The sequence below is a fragment of the Guyanagaster necrorhizus genome (assembly GCF_019112545.1).
Source record: "Guyanagaster necrorhizus MCA 3950 unplaced genomic scaffold BT62scaffold_13, whole genome shotgun sequence".
NCBI lineage: Eukaryota > Fungi > Basidiomycota > Agaricomycetes > Agaricales > Physalacriaceae > Guyanagaster > Guyanagaster necrorhizus.
Window position 1 is genome coordinate 1,330,465 of NW_025064892.1, and position 15,936 is coordinate 1,346,400.

The 15,936-nt window shown below is 47.3% G+C and overlaps 7 protein-coding genes across 7 annotated transcripts in view; 5 read left to right on the forward strand and 2 right to left on the reverse strand.

The window, feature by feature from the left end:
* The first annotated feature begins 177 nt into the window (after positions 1-177).
* BT62DRAFT_157337 (uncharacterized protein) lies at positions 178-1,368 on the forward strand. Its single transcript, XM_043179882.1, has 4 exons — positions 178-203; positions 254-673; positions 727-918; positions 968-1,368. Exons 2-4 carry the CDS (start codon positions 605-607, stop codon positions 1,046-1,048), a joined length of 342 nt encoding a protein of 113 aa, XP_043039680.1. The 5' UTR covers positions 178-203; positions 254-604; the 3' UTR covers positions 1,049-1,368.
* On the forward strand, positions 207-731 carry BT62DRAFT_157342 (uncharacterized protein). The gene has a single exon (XM_043179883.1). The coding sequence runs from the start codon at positions 241-243 to the stop codon at positions 523-525; it is 285 nt and encodes a 94-aa protein (XP_043039681.1). The 5' UTR covers positions 207-240; the 3' UTR covers positions 526-731.
* Positions 1,369-1,559: 191 nt separating the features above from the next.
* BT62DRAFT_1076562 (uncharacterized protein) lies at positions 1,560-2,203 on the reverse strand (the record flags this gene model as incomplete). Its single annotated transcript, XM_043179233.1, has 5 exons — positions 1,560-1,661; positions 1,722-1,817; positions 1,876-1,932; positions 1,990-2,090; positions 2,149-2,203. The coding sequence occupies 5 exons, from the start codon at positions 2,201-2,203 to the stop codon at positions 1,560-1,562; spliced, it is 411 nt and encodes a 136-aa protein (XP_043039682.1).
* An 821-nt stretch (positions 2,204-3,024) lies between these two features.
* Positions 3,025-5,608, reverse strand: BT62DRAFT_895537 (glycosyltransferase family 39 protein; the record flags this gene model as incomplete). Its single annotated transcript, XM_043183225.1, has 7 exons — positions 3,025-3,395; positions 3,445-3,592; positions 3,646-3,803; positions 3,853-4,344; positions 4,394-5,091; positions 5,142-5,294; positions 5,343-5,608. 7 exons carry the CDS (start codon positions 5,606-5,608, stop codon positions 3,025-3,027), a joined length of 2,286 nt encoding a protein of 761 aa, XP_043039683.1.
* A 340-nt stretch (positions 5,609-5,948) lies between these two features.
* On the forward strand, positions 5,949-8,042 carry BT62DRAFT_969119 (uncharacterized protein). Its single transcript, XM_043188932.1, has 7 exons — positions 5,949-6,042; positions 6,100-6,497; positions 6,555-6,757; positions 6,810-6,976; positions 7,030-7,287; positions 7,346-7,706; positions 7,763-8,042. Exons 1-7 carry the CDS (start codon positions 6,016-6,018, stop codon positions 7,921-7,923), a joined length of 1,575 nt encoding a protein of 524 aa, XP_043039684.1. The 5' UTR covers positions 5,949-6,015; the 3' UTR covers positions 7,924-8,042.
* Positions 8,043-10,294: 2,252 nt separating this feature from the next.
* Positions 10,295-11,201, forward strand: BT62DRAFT_932550 (uncharacterized protein). Its single transcript, XM_043186374.1, has 4 exons — positions 10,295-10,330; positions 10,373-10,408; positions 10,462-10,580; positions 10,608-11,201. Exons 1-4 carry the CDS (start codon positions 10,313-10,315, stop codon positions 10,933-10,935), a joined length of 501 nt encoding a protein of 166 aa, XP_043039685.1. The 5' UTR covers positions 10,295-10,312; the 3' UTR covers positions 10,936-11,201.
* Positions 11,202-12,108: 907 nt separating this feature from the next.
* Positions 12,109-15,936, forward strand: part of BT62DRAFT_835687 (uncharacterized protein) — a gene marked incomplete at both ends in the record, with an annotated part of 5,172 nt that continues 1,344 nt past the window's right edge. The window contains one exon of the mRNA XM_043182426.1: positions 12,109-12,222. Within this exon, the coding sequence (XP_043039686.1) occupies positions 12,109-12,222 (114 nt within the window). The remainder of the gene's footprint in view (positions 12,223-15,936) is intronic.

Sequence of the window (15,936 nt, forward strand, 5' to 3'; positions counted from 1 at the left end):
GAGGATGTAATCTCCCGATTATCTACCTCACTGACTCCTATTTCACCCACAGGATTAATCTCTAAAACCCCTCCTCGCAAGAAGCCTCGGATGATGATAGTTGAAGTTGTTGTTCCCACTTTGCGTGCGGTACTTGGCGACCATCCAAAGACTGGAAGGGTTGGGGATGATGTTGATGAAAAAAAACTGAAAAACTTGTTAATGTACGTCGGTCGATTCTCGTTATTGATTCGTCCTCATATGACTTCTGCAGCTCAAAGTAAAAAAGAAAGCGCCAAATGTAGAATTATTCCTAGATGCTGTGTGGAGCTGTTTGAAAGGGATCGAGATGTCCGTGATGTGGTCATCAGCAGACTCTTCATGTCAAAAGTCTACGGCGGCAATTCTCAGGAGACTTTCCCTCGGGTGGCCCAAAAATTTCTGGGCGAGCACCACATGGACGATTTCATGTACTTGAATCTCGACATGAATCCTCACGCTCCCCAAGTGCCCGGAGTACCGGGACCTGCTTTTTGCCGCCAATAGTTTGGTTGAGCCAGTAAACCAGTCATGGCTCGAAATCCAGAGAGTGTTTTCCCGGATTAACAGTGGGCAGTGGGAATACATGGGGCAGTATCAGATGGAGTCGGTTGCTTCGCTGACAACGGAAGAATGGAATGAGCAGCGCAACACAGTGAGTACTAATCCTACTAATTGCGCGGTTGCATCTATTGACCCGGGAATCAGGTTCGTTTAGTTTGGGCGTCAAAGCTCTCGACCTCAGGATGGGGGACTGAATGCAGGGCCGTCGCGTACCTACACGAGCAACTCGGTCGGAATCTGACCAGGAGAGAAGTCGAAGACGCTCTCCAAGATGGAAATCAACACAGAAACGTCACCAGGGAGCAGATAGCTGAAGCGTTCCTTAAAGGTTGGGTGGTAAGGCGACAGTTTTTTCATTTCTAAAATCAATAACACACCCATTTAGACTATGGCCGTATGGGCGATGAAGTGCGTGGGTTATGATGTCGATTTTCAACGCGAACTTGTCGCCAAATATGTGACATAGGATCCGCTCCCTCCCAGTAAGCCCAAAGGCCCTGGAAGGCCGCGCACGGGAACAAAGCGGAAGCGCAAGGAGCATCGGACCCTTGATGATGAGGAGGACGAGAAGCCAATTGCAGACGATCTAGTTTATCGTCCCAGAGGAACAAAGACTCGTCCAGGTCTAGCATAATCCGTACACGTTTCTGTCTTGGTATTCCATTTATTATCCCTCGATACTTTCAATCTTTTCATCATAACATCATCTCCTGCTATGCTCGTTTGTTGGAGCATTTTCTCTGCGATTAAGTAAAAAAGCAAGTCATCCACGTTCACGCAGTCGAATTTTGCAAGCCCACTTTAGAATTGCTTCACCATTGATTCGATGACCCAGAATGTACCACCGGCATGTAATACCTTGGAGAGTGTGTAGTGAAACTGGATATGCTTTCAGTTTGGTCGCATTTCTGGATAATCCTCGAAGGTGATAACTTCGATACGGCGCTCGTACAGTACGATTAGTGGCTACCAGAGACTCAGAACGGTACTGGTCGAGATGGACAGGCTAGCATCCAGTGAGCATTCGGAACGTATGTACGAGTTACGAGAGATGAAAGACTTGCATCAGGGCGCAACGACTAGTAGAAGCCGTCAAAAAACGAGTGAAAACGTAGATCTAGTGTTATTCCGTTGCGAACGCAATCGACATTAGCGTCAAGTCCAGCAACTTCCTCCTCCGATAGAGCAGCGAAGTAGCATAAAATATCCCAGGTAGCATGCTCTGCCGAAGACTTCTGCATTCAAAGTCAGCGCGACACGAAAGATGAAAAGATTCCGCTGAAACGAGCTCACTTCGCTACACGGCTTTCCAGGCCCCTGCTTCAAGATATGGGTCGGTTTGGTAATCGTCTGAACATAAGATAAAATAAACTAACAGCATCTTCGAAGCGTGATCGAGATGCAGACATCCCGCGTGATAGCCCTTTTCAAGGCTCGGCAATCTTCCTCTGCTCGAGTCACAAAAGTGGGGGGTTGGTGTGTTGCTTGCAATCTTTTCTGTAACCGACCTGCGGAAGTCGTCGGAAAAAGTTGACCATAGCGACGTTGCAGAACCGATACATATACCCTTCTCGTTCATGTCGAAGGTATGAGTCGGAAGTCCTCGAAGAGGCAAGGGCATGGATCGGCGTCACACTACGGAATCGTCATGGCGATATCTCGGGCGGCGCGACCATCATATGGCACGGCGGGCCAGAGTACCTGCGTTCGATAGAGTCAGTTAGATCCACCGTAATCACGCAGCCGTATACTGGCATCCATACAGAGTAGAATCAATGATAACGTACAGTTCCAAAAATGCTGACATGAGAGGGTAAAGGGAAGAAATCAAGAATTCCTAGTATAATCAAGCGAATTATTCATAATGTTGAATGTTTTAAGCACTGGAAAACTACTCGTAGAACATATACGGAGGGCCAGCACTTAGTCCGCTTCTTCAGGATATAACTCGTGCGCAATTTTGTCAGCCTCAGCTTCAGCTTCACCTAATGGCCCAGCTGGTTTTTCCACGGCGACAGCTTCAGGAGCTGGCGGTTCTTCATCCTTGACCATCGGCTTCTCCTCAGGCTCTTCATCCACGACCTTTTCTTCCACCTGAACCTGCGTCTTCGCCTCCTCCTTAGTAGGCTGCCCCACCGAACTGATCTCCTTCTCCTCCGAGATCTCCATCTCCTGGTGTACAGCGTTCGGAGGCTGACTAGGCACCTGCTTCACCGGTGCCCCAGCAAAGATATCTCGTCCTGGCTCGGGCTTGCCCACACCTATGGTCGTCGTGTGTTCCTCAAGGATGACGGCCTCCGGCTCCTGCGCGTTGTCTTCCACAATGATAGCTGCCCTGCCGCCTGGCTCGCCACCGATGGTCGCCACCGGAACGTTCGACTTTTGTGGTGTTGGCGCTGCGACGGTGCCGTAGAGGGAATACTGCGTCGATTTTAGTGCTAGTCAAGGTGAAGATGATAGAGGAGAACATACATCATTTAGGAAGTCATTGCACGAAAAGTCCCACGTCTTTAGCCACTTGGAGTTCTTGCATTCGTCCTTCGTCCACGCATTTCCGTACGCCAACGGACTGAAGTGCACAAAGGCCCAGATGGAAATGATGATGAGGACTGCAGCAATTTGCAGCCGCACCCTCGGGCGCAACGTCGATGTGACAAGATCAAACACTCCGCATAACAGCAGGATGGCAAAATATAGCGCGGGGAAGTAATGGTGAAGGAAGAGCTGTCGGCCCATTAGGAAGAAGGGGAAATAGTGTAGAGACCAGCCTAGAAACAAGAAACCACAAAGGGAGTCATATTTGACGACCTTGGCTGGGACGAAACATCAATGCAAATCAAAAACAAGGCAGCGAGTTCCTACTGCTAGCAAAATCCTGGTATCCTCGCTTTGCCCGTAGAATGAGGAATCCCCGAACGAAAATGTACGACGCGACGGAAAGGGTGCTCAGCCACCATATAATAGGGTTGCCGATCAGATATATCTGACGATGATCCTTGACCCAGAAGTTCTAATATCCAACAATGTCAGTCGTAGGTGTCATATATCGCGCAATGCACTCACGATACCCCGCCGCAGACGAGGCCAAGAGTCCGGACGAGAGTCAAAAGTGTGCCGATCCGTCAGTCCAGCGTTCGTCGTCCACATCACTTGCTGCAGCTCCACGAACTTGGCGAAGAATCCAGGCAATCGATAATTAACCTTAGGTGCATCCTCAGGCACTAACAAGTTCCATCAGCAGCACATCTCTGAACTCGAAATGTTGCTTACATGCAGGATGCGTCGCAGTCTCGACAAACCACAATGAATTAGCCCTCACCGCGTTCTTGTTACACGTAACCTCCTGCTGTTCGTATCCCCATTCCGGAAGCTTAACCTTGTGCGAGAACAAGTAGCATCCCTGCAGAGCGTGCCGCAGTCTGAACGTCGTCCTCAGGGTTCGCAGTCGTTTGCTCGAGTCTTTATCACGGCGGTCGCCATGCTCTATCTCAACGATCCAATCATCGTTGCCATCCCCTTCGAACCCGGGCATCCCGTAGCCTGAAACCTCATTCTGGAATTCGACGTCCGATATGGGAGGGCGGATATCATGGGAATGGAGAGCTTTCTCTGTGGAGACGTGGCGTAGTCGGATTCGGGCGCCAGGATAGATGTGGTTAAGGGGCTCGGTGGACCAGTCGGCTGGTGAGTAGTTGGCGCTTGCATTGATTATCTTCCAATCGTTGTTGGAATCTCGGTGGGGATACAGGGTGATCTGTTGCTCTACCATACACCGTTAGTCTTGGATATATATAAAAAGGGTACGGCGTACGTTTGGAACCACCAGGGTAGTTGTGCGGGTGCGAGTGCAGATAGCCGCCCTGTGTATTGACGTGTCGGATGCTCACGGTAGAGCCAATGGCAATATCGGCATAGGTGTCTGCCATACCACGGCCGCCAAGCGTGTGCTGAAATTCAGAACTCATGAAACCATCTCCCTCTCCAGAACTTCCGAGGAGCATGAAATGAATCTGGAACATGGTCATGTAGAACAGGAGTGGGAGGACGATGAGACAGAGCGCGCGAGCAGTGAAATGTTTCATGAACAAGCGTGGTGACACTCTTAGGTCTCCAAGGAGGTACCATAGTTGTTGTACGGTGCTCAGACCGACTGTAGCAATGGTGAAGAGTCCGACCCATTTACAGCTGACGACGGCACCAAGGGATAGCCCGGACAGGGTAAGCCATGACCACCACGTCTCAGTAAATGGCTTATGCTTATCCTCATTGCAAAAGCCAACCCAAAAGAAGATGGTAAGTGCAGTAAAGAAAATGAGGGGAGAGTCGAGGAGGATATGCCTCGACTGTGTGATCATGCCGTTTTCGAATGTTATGAGTAAAGAAGCCAGTAGCGCCGTTGTCGCACGACATTCCAGAGCGCGTAGGGTAAGATAAGAGAGGGGAACGGTCGCGACACCAAGTATTGCAGGGACGAGACGCATTGCGACATAGGGTACATCATCATATACTCTGTTCGTCGGTCAGTCGACAGCCCAGTGAGCAACAGAAAAGGCACGCACTTTCCAATATCCTTGAAGTCAAAATGCCCATCATATCCAAATATAAAAGCAGCCAGTGTAATTAACAGCTTGGCCAACGGTGGATGCACGTCCACGAAGTACTGTGTCTTGATGTACCTGCTGGCAAATTTACCAAAGTGTACTTCGTCGAACCTAGGCGTAACGTCAGTGAAATGCCCAAAAATTGGAAAATGCGCGCACACTACACTGTTGGGGCTCGATAGATGGAACAAACGTACAGCCGCAGCAACGATGATAATGACGACCAGCAGCTTCAACTCTCCCGACGTCAAGCTCAATCCTCCTGGTGAGTGGCTCTTGCCTCTATTGGGCACAAATCCTTTCGACGCTGCCTCTCTCCGTGCATCCGCATCCAAGTGGTCCTGCCGAGAATGTGGAAATCGCTGGGGCGCCGCGTGAGGTACTCCTGGTGGAGGAGACGCCGGTCGCCGTGCTCGAAAGGACATCAATACTATGAGTATTGACTAGTAAAAGTCGAGGAGAAAGGAAGAAAATCTGGTATTAGATGGAAGTAAGTGGTATAAGTGCAAGTTTGGCCGAATTTGGCGCATATGTGGCTGCGCTTGCGGAAACATTTCGTCGAAAAATACACAAAAAATCAGGAAAATACCGATAAAATCAGAACTACAAATGGAGGACTTTCATGGCATATATAACTCTGACTATATTTCACAAATTTCCTACAGATTGAAACATTAGTATACGATCAAAAGCAACACGTTACAGTACCTGGTGGCGGTGTAAAGAGGACCTGGGAAGTTATTTCCTTATCGAGAACTCCTAGCCCTCCACCTTTCTTCCTAACTCCCACTGTCTATTCCTTCTCGGGGACATTTCGAGCCACGAACCAGCAATGTCAATGCAAATATTTGGAGGGCAGGTGCGTGAAATTGTCTTCAAACGTATAAGACCGTAATATGAAGCAAGAAATTTCCAGGCTACGGAGGAAAAAGCCGAAAATGCGCGTCTCTCTTCGTTTGTCGGTGCTCTCGCTCTTGGGGACCTTGTAAAATCCACGCTTGGCCCTAAAGGAATGAACAAAATTCTCCAGTCGGCATCGACTGGGGAAATCAACGTAACGAACGATGGGGCGACGATCCTGAAAGCCATTCAGCTGGATAATGCCGCCGCTAAGATTCTGGTGAATATCTCCAAGGTTCAGGATGATGAAATTGGAGATGGTACGACGAGCGTATGCGTGTTGGCGGCAGAGCTGTTAAGGGAGGCCGAAAAGTTAATCGCGCAGAAGATACATCCCCAAACCATTGTCGAAGGATATCGGATTGCGAGCTTGGCAGCGTTGAAGGCCTTAGAGGGCTCTGCTATGGATCATTTGTGAGTCGCATGTTTTTGATACAAGGAACCTGCTGCTGAAAGGCATGTTCTGTTCAGCTCGGACCCAACAGTGTTTCGTCGAGATCTTTTCAACATTGCCCGAACAACACTATCGTCAAAAGTTTTGTCGCAAGATAAAGACTACTTTGCCAACCTTGCAGTTGATGCCGTCCTGAGGTTAAAGGGATCCACGGACCTCGACCACATTCAAATAATTAAAAGGGTCGGCGGGAAACTCACTGATTCGTACTTGGATGAAGGTACGACGCCTTCGATCTGTATTGGAAAGTTCTGACTGCCTTTTACTTCCAGGTTTCATTCTTGACAAAACTATTGCGGTCAACTCCCCAAAGCGACTGGAGAACGCTAAAATACTCATCGCCAATACCTCCATGGATACTGACAAAATCAAAATCTTTGGTGCCCGAGTGAAGGTAGATGGTACCAGGAAACTTGCTGAACTAGAACGAGCTGAGAAGGTGGGTGCTTATCGGTACCAATGGGATACTTAGTAACTAAAAGCATAATATAGGAGAAAATGAAGGCCAAGGTCGAAGCCATCGCGACTCATGGGATCAATTGCTTCGTCAATAGACAGCTGATATACAACTATCCCGAGTCTCTTCTGGCGGACAAGGGTATCATGGTGATCGAGCACGCAGACTTTGAAGGTGTCGAGCGACTCTCACTCGTTACCGGCGGAGAGATCACAAGTACGTTTGACCAGCCAGAGCTGGTCAATCTTGGACAGTGCGACCTCATCGAAGAGATCATGATTGGCGAAGATAAGGTATGGAACCGAATTTCGTCCCTAGGCAGACCATTATCCTAATTCCGTTTATCCATAGCTCATCAAGTTCTCAGGCGTTGCTGCTGGTGAAGCCTGCACTGTCGTTCTCCGGGGCTCCACGAATCAGATGGTAGATGAGGCCGACCGGTCGTTACACGACGCGCTCTCAGTACTCTCACAGACCGTCAAAGAGACGCGGACCGTGCTAGGCGGTGGCTGCTCAGAAATGTTGATGAGCTGTGCTGTTGAAGAGGAGGCCAGGAAGGTGAAGGGAAAGAAGGCCATTGCTGTTGAAGCTTTTGGCAGGGCGCTGCGACAAATTCCGACGATCCTTGCTGACAATGCGGGGTATGATTCTTCAGACTTGGTTACGCGGCTTCGAGCGGCGCACTATGAAGGCCAGACAGATGCCGGGCTGGGTACGAATTTTATTGACCATCTTATTTGTTCATTCGCTTACGTCGTCTGGCTGTAGATATGAATGAGGCAACGATTGGCTCAATGCGCAAGCTGGGTATTACGGAGAGCTACAAGTTGAAGCGTCAGGTAGTTCTCAGTGCCAGTGAGGCTGCAGAGATGATAATACGTGTGGATGATATCCTGCGCGCTTCTCCCCGACAACGGGAGGCTGTTTAGTCGGTTGTTTAGAGTGATTGATAACATTGCTAAATTCTACCTTGTAATATTTGATCAAATGTTCCTTTTCATGGCTGAGTTCCTTTGTAACAGTTATGGGCTGTCTTCGATGTGGCTGGCGGCTATGTCTGTTGTCCCAGTTCGATGCTGACAACAAAGGCACTCAATTTCGGTTGATGAAAAGACAACTACCTGCAACAATTACCTTCGGAGGGTTTTCTGTGGATCATGTGGAACATTGCTGGCTCATAGCCGGCTTATAAGATGTATGCCAGACGTCGGAAAATCTTGGTGCTACCTAGAAAATGAAGCGTACTTCGAGCTTCGCAGTTTTTGCAATTGCTTCTGCAATGTTTCCCCATATAATATGGACATGATGAAATCTTGTTGTCCCATAGACAACAAAGTAGAAAAGAATGATCTGAACGAGAAGGTTTCTGCTGATTTCCTGGTTTTTTACCATTTCAGAAGGTACAATTTGAAACCATATTCGAGACGACTCCCCAGGGTGGTCTGGTATAGATATTGCAATTAACTTGATTGAAATGGTGGTCATGGCGGGAGTACCGTGAAGGATGAAGCGATATGTCAGGATCGTTATAAAGATATCGCACCGACATTTGAATTGGAACTTCGATATAGGATGTCCACCGTCCCCATACATACAGTGGATATGGGTACCGCATATACGGACCAGTACCCGCACCGTCAGCACTTTAGAATCCCTCTTTGATTGTTATATAGTTATCGTACGGTTACCTCAAATATGCTGAGATTTCTATTTATTTCGGTATAGAGTGAGTCAATATGATGAAATAGCGCATTTTACCAACATAACTTACCTCAACGCAGTCACCCTCACTGAATACGGGGTCCGTATGGGTACCCGTACCGTACCGTCGGGGTCCTTTTCCCATCTGGCTTACGGTCGTAACAGTATACGGTACGGTGGATATCCCTACTTGGATATCAATAGTCACGTAGTCGTGCTTTGCCGCCGTAAATTTCTTAGGAGTAAGAGTGGCATCATAAAGGCTGCAGAAAGGGGCAACTTGCCAATGAACCTGTTATTACGACGCCGACCGTGGATATAAACAACAGAAGTAAAAGTACGAGCGAAGTCGTCCTCATCGATCGCGTCACACCTTGCCGGTCGCAGTCAGACTTTTCGCTGGTCCTTTCACTGTGGTTGCTTTCATGAATTCGCCTTAAGTCCTGAATCAAAAACATCGCCATTGTTATTTTTCTTTTTGTAAGTTGCACAAATTCTTTCACATACAACTTATTACTAGTTAGTGAAGGCACAAGTATCGCAAATACATTAGTCGCTTAATATCAAACTAAGTACAACGGAACTAAAAGACGAAAAGAGCGCCATTTTATCTTAAACCCAGTTACCGGTAGCATGGACCCATATTGGGGTAATCGACTGCGTAACTGGTCCAAACATTATCCATCCACGCCCGTTCCTTGGAGCGGAGATGTCAAAATTTTGGCCCGCTATCCCGGCGGGGTGGTACGCGGAGGTCAGGTCACGAACATCCATGTATGATTCGCAAAGGGGAGAAATTTGAAAGGGGAAATTGTGGGCGAGCAGTAGCCACGAATACATGCTGCCGGCCTGAAATAACAAAAATGACAGTGAAGTCGGCGCCGTTGGCTGTGATGGTCCCAATGACAATATATTATTATCCGACGGTTTTCGCGAGGGGGAGTTTTACGATCTTGTAGGCAAAATGGGAGTGAGCGGGGTAGAGAATCGAGCAATTGCATCTTCAGTTTTGTTATCGTGTGAGATTCTGCCTATTACGTTAAGTGAACCGTCTAGAATTGGAGAGAAGAATCGGGACGGCAGGTGGTCTTCGGACGTTTTTAAAAGTCATATTGATATCCGAAATAATGCCGACGTAGTGCCGATAATCAGTATGAATATTTCATGACCAGAAATCGTTCGAACGCTGAATCCATTTGCTGCCTGCATAGCCCAAATGCGAAGGTATGCCCTATCTCTTTTACAAATGGATAACAAACACTCGAAATTCATCCTATTCGTAGTACAAATGCCATCAATAGATGGCCTCGATGTTCAATGTTGTCAACAACGATGCAAACCCTTGCAAAAGATGCATCTCCTCCAAACAGAACCAATCATCTACAGCATCACAATCGTCTATCTATGACAAAATCCACTTGAAGCAAGTCAGTAATGAAAGGTACACCAAGGTTATTCTGCTGACCTATCATTGGATGACCAGTAGGTCCCATAAATCCCGCTACGGAAACCAACAGCCTCTTGTCATCAGACGAGATGGTAGCGACATTTTCAGCCGTAAATCCACAATTGGCGTGGAAACTGACATCTTGATTCTATATAGCTTTCTTTTGGGATATGAATCCAACTTGCCTCGTCTGCGATACTCCAACCAACAAATGATGCACAAGATGCAAGGGCGCCTATTACTGCAGTAAGGCGCACATCGTGCAGGTGCAACTTTTCCTCGCGTATTTTCCAGAATTTCTAACGGTGACTGTCTGCAGGACTGGCCTGCTCATAAAACGTACTGTAAAAGAGTCAGCGATGCGGGTACCAACATCTTTGATGCTATCCTCTTTGGCGTCAATGAAACAAAGCCCCGCCTTATCAAACTTCCTTGGTAGTACGGCCCCCTTGAACATGAATTTAGTGGAAGGTGGCATAATCTGGACATGGAGCCGTGGTTCAAGGGAAGAGATTCTTTTATTCGCACCTATTATGTTCAGACTTTCGGCGCCAATGGACCAGTCCTTCATCATACTCTCGCAGTGTGTTTCGACGATAACTTTATGATCAATGGCTCCCAGATCAATCGCTGCATTCAAAATGTTACTTTTGGCAATGCTGGGCATCCTTGGGCTGGAAACATTCTGGCCCTTAGGGTAGAGGGATTTAGGTCAGATTGGTACAGTGATACGGTCATGGAGGAGGACTTGGCGCCATTGGCCAGGTACTTTGAGGATTCTTACAGGAAGTAAATAACGAGTTATAGCATATTGTAAATCCCCTTTGGACCTTTTCTTTTTCCTTTTTTCCCTACTTCTTTGTGTATCTCATACATGCGGTAGTAGCGATGACGTGCTATGGATCATTCTACAATATACATCCAATACCACCAAAACACGACACATCCATACTTTCATTCTTGATCGTAGTAGTGTTCACGATTAGGAACGTTGCATGTATGACCTTTTCAATGACCTTGCGAGCTTTTACTTCCCTGAATTGTTTATGAGCTGCCGAATTGGGCAACACCTTGACACCTTAACACTATAATCTTGCTGTCAATACTTTATTCAAAATGGATAGGCATATCATACCACTGTATTATCCCTTTTCCCTTCAGTTAAGTATGACTTGCATTATCTCTATCAGCTACACTCACTGGAAACTTCCACAGAGAAAATTGCACATGGATCATGAAAACCGTCATTGACTTCATCCCTGAAATTTTGATAAGCTTAAGTTGAACGTGGGGATGAATTCAAGTATGACTGGCATGGAAAGTCGTACTTCAAGTATACGTCATTTAAGTATACAGCTTGGAGGATAAAGGCTATTCATATTTGAGAACCATGTTATGAGACCTCGCAGAAATTAAAACATTAAGGGGGAATGAAAATGCCACTGGCTGTAATTCGACATTGTCTTTGCCTTCCCAACCACACTTACTACGCAATCATGGTAGCCTCTTACTTCGTCTGTGAAACTCCAAGGTAGACGCAGTGCTCAGGCTGCCACAGCATCACTTATTGCAGCAGCAAGTACCAAACTCAGGTTCTTCCACTCCCGCTCACTTGAATCGGTGCTCATAAAAATGGCTAGGTCTGGCCCACTCATAAAGATTACTGAAAACTCATCAGGGCACCCCAAGTCACCACCTATGATGCTATCCTCTTCGGTATCAATGAGATCAGGCCCCAAATTATCAAACTCCCTTGATCATGGGGATGGGCTGCGAAGAATTGCATCCAGAAGAGCAATACCAGATATTGGAACAGTAGCTACTGATAGAAGAATATAAGTAGTGTTCTCAGTCGGGCACAGCGTAGGTGAAATGACTGAGGTATATGGGCATCTATAGCCAGGCTATATAGGCAATCGAGTAGCAACAGGAGATGTGTACATATGTGATAAGTAGGAACGAGTGACGATCAAAAAGAGAAGATAAGTCCTCCAACAGTAGCCGTGGTACCAGCAACGCAGAAACATCGTTCAGAGATACATTTGGAGCTACCCCTGTGAAGCTGGGGTACACTCTCGCTGTGCAATACGATGACAAGTTCACGACCAACAGGTCCCCAGTCAATCGTTGCATCTAGACTGTTACTGGAGGTGAGGGTGTGATACTTTGGGCAGGAAATGCTACAGCACTGAGGGCAGAGGATATGTATGTCTATAGGTACAGCGATGCCAGTTTGGAGAAGGATTTCGCGCCGATGGTGCAGTTCTTCAAGGATTATGGGAAACAGCATGGTGGCCAGTAGTGATGAAGGTTCAATTTCCTCGCATCACAACAGCCTACCTGATGACTTGCTACTAGCACCGTTCCCATAGTATATTCGCGTTCAGTAATAGTAGATGTCACATCATGCAGCTCATTCCATGCCATGGTACTATGATCTACATGTGCATTACGTCGTACTGACAAGAGTGAGAATTGCTAGTGAGATAGCTCTGTTGAAGGAGATCCCTAGGTTGATTGACCTACCTATTTTTACGTTACACGCCATCTTTAGCCTTCCTTTTTCGTTCTTTCCTTCATCACTTTCTGATCAAGTATATAAGGCGTACCGTAGTTTTTCCACCCCTCAGTCGTTCTGCTTTTCGCTGTGCCGACCAAGGCGTGTACTGTTATACTTTCTTCATATCACACATGTACTTACATAGCTGTTACAGCCTATATATTTGTTCTCCTGTCAATACGCTCTTCTTTGTAACGTTGGTGAACGATGTTTCCAGAACCAAACACGACTTCTGATAAGCCCTGCCCCCTGCTAAAAAGACCTCTCGTAGCATCATCTGCTGGAAATTCAGTACGTGCATAATATGAGGAACAGGTGCACTGACTCTTTATTCCTTCTAAGCGAATCCAGCGCTCAAACTATGGAAAAAAGCACATGGCATTGCTGCGAGCGTCCTCTGGATGAGCGGAAAGCGCTTCTCAGACGACTCGGTAGTGACCACACGTAAAATCTGAATCTACCGTCTCCTGTATATCAAGTGCCATCAGTTTCATGATTAGTATGATCATGACCACCCCTTCAATAGAACTAAAATCAAAGGGGAAAAAGTCAGATGCCACAATCCTGAGAGAAAACGACGAGCTGCAATAAATCTTGCAAGAGCAGCGTCGCACCCTCCTTCTAACCAGTGAGCTATATCTTCCCCAATAACGCAGAACGACCGTTTAGGCTGAGACACAAACAATATCTGATGTCCTAGAATCGCTTCCAGGCCTCAGAACCTATTCCGGCCTCTCGCGCGCATAGAACTGATTCAAAACTCGGGACATTGTTGCGGTCTGGTTCGTACTGTCGTCAAGCTGCTGGATTGGGCTGCACTTTTCTCTGGTAGAGCGGAGGGCGGTGTGGTGGCCATTGGTAAGGTAGAATTGCCAGTGTCAGAAGCCATGAGCGACAGAGCTATTGACCAGTCAAGAGAAAACAGATCAAAAAAAAAAACTGAAAGGGAAAAACGACGGTTATTTGACCTGTTAAGACGTGAAAATGCCGGATCTCGATGCAGGTAGGTAGTTGGTGATGACGTCAAGCAAGTAAACGGGGCCGGATGCTGGCCAGATATTGCCGCGTCCGTTCTTCCTTCCGTCACCACCATCCCATTGTCGCTTCCTCCAAAGCTCAGAATATCCTCTGCCTCTGCTCTCTGTGCCGCATTGTTTTTCGCTCTATCCACTCAGGATTGCTTTTTTTTTTGTGGATCAACTGGTATAACACGCGTTGTTCGGTTGCCTGACCCAGCTTGACATTGACTTTTTTTTAGAAGTTATCGCTGAGATCCCGGTTGGTGTGGTCTGACAAGATCAATATGCGCGGTTACTCCATCAATTTCGTTTGCCTCACCTCTCGGAATCCTACTAAGCTCGCCAAGAATACGCCACTCCACAGTTGCGACTTCTTCCAGTACAAGTTATGGTTCGATGACGATTCAGAAGGACTTCGGATTGTAATGGGAAGATGGTCTTGAGGATTGTGCTCATAGGGATTTGCCGTCGGTATGGTGGGTAGTTCAAGCCCGTCTTATGAGGTGCAGTAACTGACAGCTTTCAACAGAAGAAAGACAAGATGTGCTTACAGGCTACAGGCATTCAATACGGGAGAAAGGGTAGGGATATGTTCACTATGTGTTAACCAGTGATCGGTGAGGCATAATTGTGCTCTAAGTATATTTCGTCTGCTGTCGTTTCTGCCTGACTGCCCAGATTTCTTTTTTCTTGTGGTGCAAAGGCGACCACCGCGAGGCTACCCGAGACGAGAAGCACCGATGGAAGAATTAGGATGTCTATAGTCGTTCTAATTGTGTGATGGGAACTGATGTGTTGATGATGGTGATTTTTCCATGGCGCAGGTGAAGTTCCAGTTTTCAAGTTCGTTGATTGTGCGTCTTATTTTATCGCTCTTTTCTATATTGTGTTCGGCTCATTAATTCCTTACAGATGCTATCAGATACCTTCAGTCCATTACAATTGGACCGTCTAGAGTGCCCTTCTACCTCGTCGTGTATGCCATCTTCGCCATCTCATCGAGTTCATCCCAAATGCTGTATCGCCAACGTTCAGTTCACGTCAGTGTTCCCGCAAAATATTCGATCTCGTATTCCTTTCGATCTATCTTTATCTTAAACTCTTCTCCATCAGAGCCGTCGACGTCTTCCTACGCCTTCACGTAGCGCAAGCTACTTTCGAAGGACGAGTCTCGCCATTTGCAACTACCGGTTGTGGTATGGGTTATATCCTTCCCACGGGCCTGTCATCGATTATCCCTTCTCGATTATGTGCATACACAAAGACGAGCCTCCATGCGGCCACACACGGGCCTGTCTTATCGATGCTTGGACCTTGCCGCCTGGCACTTTCGTGGTATCAAACCAATGTCAAATGGTTGTCTTCGCTCTCCAAACAGCGGTATCATGCACGCTGTTTTCCCGATCTTCGAATCGTGCATGCTAGTATTCTTTTCCCATTAGACAACCATTACCAAACACCCCCACTCCTATGTATACTATTCATACCACCTGGATTTCATCGCCTCCGTGCTCCAAACTTTCAAGTCTCTACATGATATTGCCGCTTGCCTTTCGTTGGACCCTCCTGATCTCTATGTATATTTTGCATCGCTACTCTCGTTTCTCTCTCCATAGCCATCACAGATCGCTTTTATGCGGCCACTCTAATCTCCTTCAGCATCGTTACCGAACAAAGATCCTCGTGCATAGATTCCAGGGTGTTTCGGGATTGATGACGTGGCAGTTGATCAGTGCAAGGATGACGGGGGACAGGGAGGACGTAGGACGATAATGAGTGTAACGAGCGAGGCTGGATCATATCGACGTGGGTGTCCGTGAGACTGCGCGTTAGGTTTGGAGTGAAGAGCGTGCTTGATGGCTTTGTGCGCGCGAAGGGAACGAAACAATGTCGAAGCAAATCGTCCTATCGAGGATGATCGGTCGGACCTCCCTCGAATTCGGCCAACGTTGATATCAACCATTTCTCAGGATATCCAATTTGCGAAAGGAGTTCTCGTGTTTGAAGTCCTTATACTGCGGCAGCGCATCAGTACCTTCCCCCTTTCCCGAATAAGCACGACGGCTCTCGCTTCAGCTGAAACGCTCACAATGCAATTCCGATGCGCACCAGGGCAGAAAAGTGTTGCGGGACGACACAAGTACCTGATGTCAACCTTATATAAGCATAGACAGTTTTGTCCTGAGTCGACGGTCAATTGCCTTTAAGCAATTGA